This window comes from the organism of the source record quoted next, unplaced genomic scaffold (assembly GCF_019419815.1).
Source record: "Pyrus x bretschneideri cultivar Hongxiangsu unplaced genomic scaffold, Pyrus_bretschneideri_v1 Contig19, whole genome shotgun sequence".
Lineage (NCBI taxonomy): Eukaryota > Viridiplantae > Streptophyta > Magnoliopsida > Rosales > Rosaceae > Pyrus > Pyrus x bretschneideri.
In genome coordinates, this window is record NW_025999490.1 from 2468279 (window position 1) to 2478270 (window position 9992).

Consider the following 9992-nt stretch of genomic DNA (forward strand, 5'->3'; position numbering starts at 1 on the left):
TAATAGTTGTAATCACACGTCATAAAAGAACATTATATTCTCTTGGTCATACTCATAGAATATTGATTTGGACTAAAAACCACGCCTTCATGGAGAAAATTGCATGTCCACAACATTCAGGCAAAGTAGAAATATCAAAGTGCTGCGACAAAACTACATTTATCTAAACTGTATGTGACTTTTCATTACCAACTACTTATTGGCGATGTCCATATGGAAGAAGAAGCTATAAGTACAGGTAGCTCGCCACATCCCGATCTCGAGCTAATTACATAAAACGAACGAGCGAAGAAGATGAAGAAAAAAAGTCGCAGTGATCGTCGAAGTTCAGTCGAAGAACTCCCATTGAGCTGTGGTTGCAGGAGGGTCAAAAGTCTCCCACTTGGTTGTCACAACAGGCTCCCATTTGGTTGTCACCACAACAGGCTTCACCTTTGCATTTGATATCTTCAGTACATCCAGACTTTCAACACATTTCTGCACCCTCTTGCCCTGGAAAAAGCAACTTCTGAATTAAAACTCCTTTTTGGTTAAAGCCTTTTTTATTGACAAAGACTATATATATTGGAAACGGATCATCTCTAGATCCCTTCTATCTAATCATCCTCATCAAACAATCCGAATATTTGAAATTTGATTCAATGGCTACAAACAAATACCTACTCTAAACTTTAGCCATTGTATCAAATTTTAAGGGCTCGAATTATTTAATGAAGAGGATTACGTGAAGGGATCCAGGGATCCCTTTCCATATATATTTAAGGGATTTTTAACGAAAAATTCAAGGTACTGTTCACTTTAACGAAAAATTATATTTTTACATTAATAAGTCAATCATGAAACTATTCACTTTACCTTTTATTCTGTCATTATCATTAAAACTCAAAATTTTCAAACTCTTTTCATTAATTTTCCTTGTATTTAAACTACTGCAACACGTCAGCACACTGCTCCGCCCTAGACCTAACCAACATATGCAGCCAAAGCCTTGAATTAACGATCACTACGATCACTAGCATATTATTACCTGCAGATTCTTCTGAGCAGAAGCATCTCCTTCTGCAGAAATGTTGTCCAGCTTGATTGCTAGTCTCATGAGCATCTCAATTAGCGTAGTTATCTGAAGTTCTGGTACTTTGACTCCATTTGAGATGGACTTTTCAATTGCAGAGACCTGTAGAAGGCGAAAATAGAATATGTAATATTCATTTTGTTAATTATCCACAGTTAAACGTATGCATGCATGGTTGGTGATAAAAGAAGAATGAAACTTTAACAAAAAACTTTCGGTACTGTTTACTTTAACGAAAAACTACATTTTTACATTAAAAAGTCAATACATTGAGATTCCCTAAAGTTGCACTACAAAATTTTTATGATGCTCCAGAGTATAGAATACTTCGAAATTCAACTGTCAAATTTTGATTTTTATGTTTTTGACTAAAGATCTAACAATTATAAGTCTGAAATATCCAATACTTCGAAACACTACAAAAAATCCATCATATGAATCCTTAGAGAGACGCAATTTAAGAAAAACTTCTTAATTCCGTTTGAGACAACTAATCGACCAGTCGTCTCACACGCCACAAAACGGAATCCTATTATGGGTTTGGTACAATATGAATGTACACCATGATATTTATGGTAAAAGAGTAACCTGTAAGGTTCAGGCAGACGTACCCCGATACAATGGACAGTTCAACTGATTTATAATTATATAACTAAGAGTGGGAGATGCACATCAAAGTCAAAACTTTATACTTGTAAGAAGATTCAACACCAAACCAATCTGAAGCTTGTAATGTAATACAAACTTCCAAACCATATTTACCAATTTAATTACATGATTGAACAACCGCACCAACCAACCAGTGGTTCACTCACAAATTTCAACTGGGCATTCACCAAATCACCGCTTAATGACTGTATCGTGTTTTCAAATCTATGCTTAATGGAGAGAAACTTATATGAAACTGTGAGGTCTGTCATACTAATATGATGATATTTTAAGTTTATCATGAGTATTCATAACTTTTAATATTCTCACGTGTTATTCCATCAATTGTTTAAAATACCACCACATTAATGTGTTAGTTGCATATAAGTTTTTACTCCGAGACACCCCACAAAGCAAGTTCTGTTTAGAGAAATGCTAAGAAAACTCTCTTAAAAGTGGAACTCTACTGTTTTATGTTTTTAGCACAATATTTTATAATATTGGCATGATAATTAACGTTAAACTGTACGGTTATAAAAAATCCATAAAAAACCTTATTTAATGAAAGTCTTCTTAACATTTATCTTCTGTTTAAATGACCTCTCTGTTCATTTTAATCAATCTTAGGGGACCCACTAAACCCCAACTTAACGGTCAAGATTCTACACCCAAACCCAGCTGTCTCACCCACTTTTGACGAATCATCACACTTCCAATCTAACGGCTGACCTTACTCCACACTACTTTTGTACCACCAAAAAACACACATTACAAAAACAAAAGTGAACAGTGATCAAGTGACCAAGTGGAAGTTTGGGTTTTTGCTCACCTGCTCCGCAAGCTTGTCAACCTCCCTGGACACGTCCAGTATGGCGCGATGTGCGGCCTGGATCTTGGCATTCCTACGCATCTCAACGGCCCTCCTCTCGATGCTCGCTGGGTCCTCCACCAGTACGACTTTTGACCGGTCTTTGACTCCGCACATGTCCAAGTACTCGCCGTTTTCTCGCTCTTTTCCTCTGAATAGCAGCCTCTGCTCGCCAGGCTGTAACCCCGTCTCTGCCGTAAGAACCTTCTTCAACTCCCCTGTAGAGTTTGGTTCAGTCAAATTCCACGTCAATTTACCACTTTACCCTCACAGTTCATCCGCCACCCTCCGCCACCAACATTGCAAGTGGAGTAATCTAATATTTTTCCCCTCCAAATTATAAAGTTGGAGATGTTACTGTAACGGTATTTTAAAGTCAATCTTCGACGATCTTATACTTAAAAGTTCAAAGCATGACAATTAGCTTGGAATACAATCACAGCGATGCTCCCCAACGTCAATGCATGTAATCAACTTTGTTCTCCAAATTATTCATAAAACGATCCATTGCATTACAAGTCAACCACACACAATTATATGTTGACAAATTAAATGCATGACATTGAGTAATTAACTTGGAATACGATCAAAGTAACATAAGCTTTAGTGATCATTAGTATTGTGTTTGGATAGCGAGAAAATGCTATGATAAGTCTTATTTTTACCCCCATTTTCTTGGAAGCCAAACAGAAAGCAAAAATAAATAAATAAATAAAAGAATACGAAACGGTAAATCAATGTCATTTTTACCGAATGTGGACTGAGCACTGGCCGAGATCTTGTAACGGAAAGCACCGAAAGCAATCCGAAGACGCAAATTCGGAGTCGGAGCGTCCGATTTCTCACCCCTCTTCTGCACCTAGCATTCCTCCGGGCCTCATTTCCCACGCAACTTCCTCGTCGACCGACGTCGAGGACGGCGTCGTATTGTTGGCGCTATCCCGCGCTCTGCCGTTTGCATTGGACCTCCGCTTCATCATTTTTTGGTTAGGGGAATTCGGCTGAAATTTTCCGGGAAAATCTCAGACGGCGCGGGGTTTTCTCGGGAAAATATCTCTCGACGGCTTGAATTAATGCGCTGTTTTCTGCCGACACGAACAGGGTGTCGTATGTGTGGGGGTTTATATAGTGTAGTTTTTGGTTCGAACACATGACGGGAAGGATTCGGATCCCATGGGGAGATTGCTTTGCGAATGGGAAAGTGACACCTGTCGGGGCGCGTCAGGGTTGTGTGGAGTGACAGCTAAGCAGTGAGAGAACTTTGCCGACAGTCGAAGGAACGATCCACGATAAGTGAAAACAAGTTGTCCAGTTTTATCGTTTACCGTTGACACGTGGACAGTAGTAATTGGGTTTCACTGTGATGGGTCCACCTTGGTTTCGTTTTCTTTGGAGGAAAAGGTTTGCACTTGAAGTTATGTGGGACCTAGAAACTGACGGGTGTGAGTTTCGGATGGTGGAAAAATTGTGGATGAGAGAGGATCAGAACCGTAGGATGGAGTTGAGGTCGTTGGATCCAAAGGTAGAGAATGAAGGTTAAGTTTCAAATATGCCAAAGATTGTTGCTTAGAGTTGTACTAATTTGTATTATGAAGGGACAATTAAGGGTTAACAACTTATCAGTGAGATTAAAACAAAAGTGACTAAGCCCTTGACGAACCCTAATGTTTCTTTGTGACTTTATGTGAGGGAGTGTGGTCAGTCGATGGCTAAAAACTCCATACAATTGTGGTAGTGTTGGAGCGGAAAAATTCGGTCACTATAATTCTCCATCAACAAGTAATCTTTAACAAGCTGTAAAGTTTTAGACATTATTTTCATTTGCTATCAATGAGGAAAGAGGGAGGCCTGAAATAAAACACTCCAATGCTAAGTCAATGTTTGTTCAAGATGCTTGTAAAATATAGAACGATCTCATTCTTTTCTCTTTTCCCCTTCCCCATTTGGGTGGGATTCTAGGCCTTTTATAGGCATAAAAAGCTTGAGCTCCAAGTCTCAGTATCTCACTCCATGTTCCTTAGCAGTGGCTCGTTCATGTTGGTATATTTTAGCCCCACTCCCGTATTTTTAAGATGCATTGAAGTGGCTCGTTGCTTGAGCCTTAATTTTTGCATCCATAGGTAGATTATATGATGAAATAGCTTATTATTTGTAATACTTAAACATGATCTTAGTGTAATTAAACGTGATCTTAATGTAATTTTATTTTTTTGAGGAATGAGTAAGAATCGAAATTCAAACTAATTGTTGAGGGGGTAAGTACTATATTTCGTTAAGTCTGGAGTGTCTCACACCACATTTAAAATACCCACAATGCAAATGATGCGTACAATTATAAGTGAAAGAGGTGAAATTTAGAGTAAAAAATAAATCTCACCAGTCATCATGTTTTTTATGAAAATAATTCCACCGACACCATAACATTTCAAACTGGTCATACAAAGTCATGAGAAAGATCGACGATAAATGATTCTTTGTAGTAGATTAAACGCAAATTTGTGTTTCTTTATGGTAATAATTTTATGAAATAGTTGTAGTTTTATTTGCAAAAAAAAGGACCCGGCTTCTCTGTTCTTCCAATTTCTATACACTCTCATCATTTTTTATTTTATGTGATCACGGTTAAATTATGTCAATATTTTATATTGATTTTTTTTTATAGAAATAATAAGATAAAAAGTAATAGTAATATAAAATATTGACGTAACTTAACCGTGATCGCATAAATAAAAAGGATAAGAGTGTATAAAAATTGAGAGGGTAGAAAAACCAGGTCCCAAAAAAATTAGCTGACGTTGATGGATCACCTATTTCTGGGTGAGAACGACAAGTTTGGGTTACAAGAAGTGACATATCGTACGAATCGTCATCAAAGAGTTGTCTGAACAAGTTGGGTTTGTTGAATAATTGTTCCTAGATATTTTCCTCCTTGGGCTTCAATTGGAAAAATGGGAAATATGATAAGCATACAAACCAACTCTTACTAGGATAAGCTGGTACTGAGAGTTGGTTAAGTTGGTAAACATTGTTTTATTTGTTAAACTAAGGTTTAGATTTGAGTTTTGTTGTCAGCAACCCCTTATGTTAAGCGATCTATATCAACAAAATAAGAGGCTAAGAGCCCCTCAGTAATTCCTCTAAAAGATTTGTGATATGCTCTGACCTTCAAATGGGTAGCCTTTCCTCTTCCTTAATTTTTTCACCAAAATTTTTTTAGATTGGAAAAGTTATAATAACATTGTTAATAACGATCCTCAAAGATTTTATAGTTCTAATATCACCTAGTAATAAGATTTTTCATTGTAAATTTGTTATTGCTTGAAGAGCAAGATACACTAGAGATTTTCTCGTCTAGCTAAGTTTTATTTTTAGTGATATCATTGTTAAGGAATATTAACTATTATGAATTAGATGAAGAAAATGAAGAACTGTGTATGAAGAATTGCAGAGAGAGAGAGAGAGAGAGAGAGAGAGAGAGAGGAATGAAAGAAATGGCTGTGACTTTTCAAATTGCATTTCGTAAAATGTAAATGTTTACAAGATATGCTATATATAGCATTTTACACTTAGACAACTCACCTCTAACTAACTTTTAACAACTCAGCTAACTATTAACAATTCTCAACTATATTTAGCTGACATGGCACATACTCATACTCTATTTGATGTCTACACTTATCAAGGAACACTCAAAAAGTTTATTACTCGTCCAATGAACAATTCAGGTGTATTGAATTTGAACTTAATGATATACGAAGACGAACTCTATGATATCTAGAGTTTGTAGGCAAACTAATTCTTCATCATATATTTGACGTGCGTCATGTACGTTGCTCTCCATGGAGAGAAAGGGAGAAAAATAATATAATCTCATGGGCTTACTGATTTGTAGCCAAGACGTAAATATAAAGCCCGTAATATAATCGCATGAGACATCGGTTTTGTTTTGAAGGTTCGATTTTACGTTTTATGCATTTTGGTTTCGTGTTTTCGATCATTGGGCGTAGGCTAAAAGGCTTGATAGCTGCTGAATTCACATTCTTTTTTTTCAAGTCTTGTGACTTGATAGAGGAAGTTGGCTGGAACTTTAATGTGTAAGTGTCACTAAACAAATGGATGTTGAAGCCAAGGGTTTGGAAGTGGTAAGAAGAAGCTTCGACGACGAGAAGTTTCAATTTTTCGATTGTTTTTGCTACTTGTGTGTTTGTTGCTGTTACTTGATGCATGGTATCTGTTTTTCACACAGATATGGTAGTTTTCTACATCTGCCCGTGATGCTTTGGACGCACAAATATTGATTGTTGGAATACTCGTTGGCACCGATATATTTGAGTTTTCTCAAAATGATGTATTGGATGATATTAACTTATCCCTTCGTTAATGTTCCCTTCGCTTTGAAACGTCTTTTATTAATCCAAGTTTAACTACACCCCCTAAGGTTTAGAGAGAAACAAGAAACATGATGTTTTAAGTATACATATAAACTTGAAAATAATTAAATATTCCAAATTTATATTTATTCATTTTGCGGTAGAGCTTGTATTGGACTCCGTATGCGGTGCACTTTCTGCGTGCTGAAGGGTTTACATAGTCTGTTGTCTGTGTTTTTTCATTCATATGGATCTGCTGTTTGCTCTTATTGTTTATGGGTTCACTATTCAGAGCTTCACGTTTGAAGAGGAGAATGTGAAGTTTAAACGCAGTGATATAGCAATCAGAGCTTTATTCAACCCTTTTGATCGTGAAATGGTCACTTGGAAGAGGCCTGAGAAGGTCACCACTTAAACATATAAGAACTAAGTGCCAATTCCTTTCCAGCAATCTCTGTTCAAAAATATGAATATAATGATTCACATTTGTAGACACAAATATACAATAGGTGTCTGTCTAAGTTTGTTTGAGACAAAATTCCCCTATACTTGATATTCGAGATTCAGAGTGAAGTTCACTTGCATTTAATAACTTTTGTGTTTCCTAGTTCCTTTGCTACATACTGTTATTGTGCATGAAAACAAACGATTGATGGATACCGAAACTCACACAGAGGCAAGACAACACAACTACGTAAGTGTATTCGCTTGATTTCTTACTTTTTCTAAGGTTTTTTTTCCTAGTTGTTGCGCATGAAACCATCTTTGTGCAGATTCATGATACTTGAGTCTGTGTCTTAGACCTGTAAGTCTTTTTGTAATGAACATTTTTGTCTTTCGAATTTGGGCTGTGCGAATTTGGCATTTCGAATTTGATGAATTTACCCTGATTCTATTTTTGTAACATGAAAAGAAAAGAAAAAGAAGGTTATTGAATTCCACATCTCCTCTGTGTTGAATTGTAATCTTATTTTGGCCCAAGACAATTGATCCAGCCCATACACAAAGAAAGATCTACGCACATGCTAGAGAGTTCTAGCAAAGTTCAAGTTGGTGGAATGCATGCATAAATATCTAAGATTTTTTGTAGAAAGATCTAGAATCTTGTAAAAATGTGTGGTTGTTAAGCATTAGCTAGAAAGTTCTAGCAATGCCAAAGTTGGCAAACCTTGCCTATGAATAGGTGAGGTGCTAAGCTATGTGATGTAACAACCAAGAGAGCAAGTAGTGAGAAGTGAGAGTGCCAAGTGAGAAGTGAGAAGAAGCAACAAAGCTTCTAAGAGTGTTTGAGTGTTTCCTCTTGTACTAAGTTTGTGAGTGAATAAAAATCTTGTGTAATACTTTGAGTATTATTTCTTTCTCTTGCCTATCAATTTCGCTGTATTACATTCTTCTCTGTGAGATAAACATCTCCAAAGTAGTGAAGTCTTTTTAAGCCCCAACACTTTGGACCTACATTTGTGATCCCTATTCTTTTTATCTCTTTACAGTTCATTCAGAAGAGGAGACTCGATGGTTTTGAAGATCATTTCGTCTCCGGACATAAAAAAAAAAACAGGTAACAGAAACATTAGAATGGCCTTTGAGAAGGATGTTCTTGGTGATAATCACATTATTAGCTACTTCTGTACCTTTCCCTTCGCAAGTTCGTGTTTTCGGGTTATTTTTCTTTTCCTTTCCAGATGCTTAATTATGACTAGTTTCCTTCCAACTCTGTCATCACCAGAATCCAAGAATCCAACTTTGAACACATTGCGGATCTAACACTTCGAAAAGTCCTCCGGTGAAAGCTACCAGTCAATTCATCAAATGAAATGAATCTAGGAAAAGTATTCTGGAGCATATAAACCTCGGATCCTGTTTATCATGAACCGCATGCATGTCACATTGTCTATAATGACAAAAAATACAGAAAATGTAACACCCAAAACATTATTGTTTAATCTATTTTTTGCCATCTTGCTTTGTTTGATTTCATATTCGTGAATCTCCTTATGGTGTCAATCTTCTTCTCTTAAGCCTCGTTTAGTACAGATACAGATTATTAAATTAGAATGGATAGCTCTCTAAATCTAAATCATATTGACAGTCGAAGAGAATGATTTTTTATTTTGAGGTGATTAGACGTAAAGAGCACAATGAAACTCAAGCATGGCATACGCTACAAGGAGTACTATTAGTGCTATTTGGCCTAATTTTACAATCAAACACCTTGTTATCTGATTATGTGCATCTCTAACTTCCATTTGATGCTTTCACCTATTTTTTGTATTTTCTTCAATAAGAAATTTATTGAACAAATTTGGTGTCTCTGGCGTTACTTAATAAGTGAATCAACTTCTCAATACCCATTTATGAGAATGGAAAAATTAGTATCCAGTCTCTAGTTACTAATGTTCATTGACTGAAACCTTATTAGTTTTTAGATTTTGATCAAAGTTCCTAGCATTAATGTTATAATGAATTTACATGTCAGTTACATAATTTTTTAAAATAAAAATTAATAATTTATTTAGAATTTTAATACTCACACCTTTATTAAACTCCTAACTATTAATTTCAATTCAAAATATTTCCAAAATAAATAAAAAAAGAATAAGTTTGTACCCATTTTCTTTTAAAAAAAAATGTTTTCAATTTTTTAATTAAGCCATTCATGTAATTTTTTTTCAAATTTTTAATCTTAAAATGTGCTCATTCTTAAATATACCAATTTGTTATATGTAAAATGTACCCTTTTTTTAATATAAAATCTATTCAATTTTTTTCTAATCCATTTTTAAACTTAAATCAAAGAAAAAATAATTTACCCATATAAGTTTAAATAAAGATTTAAATAAAGAAGTTCATTAATGTTATTAAGCCTAATATCTTTTTTTTTTTGTAGTTTTGAAGAATGTACCCATGTTTTGGTACAATAATTTATTGGTTAATTTTGATGAATGTACCCATGTTTATATATATACACACACACGCAATAGTATATTTGTCACATCTCCGCCTGGGCCCCGATCACATCATCACGGTTTTGTTT

The 9992-nt window shown here is 35.4% G+C and overlaps 1 protein-coding gene across 1 annotated transcript; it reads right to left on the reverse strand.

Annotated features, from left to right (window-relative positions):
• Positions 1–19: 19 nt before the first annotated feature.
• Positions 20–3568, reverse strand: LOC103952404 (BAG family molecular chaperone regulator 2). The gene is given in 5 exon segments (XM_009363996.3): positions 20–492; positions 1028–1174; positions 2550–2806; positions 3339–3447; positions 3449–3568. Coding segments are annotated over 5 exon segments (798 nt in total). The 3' UTR covers positions 20–327.
• Positions 3569–9992: the final 6424 nt, after the last annotated feature.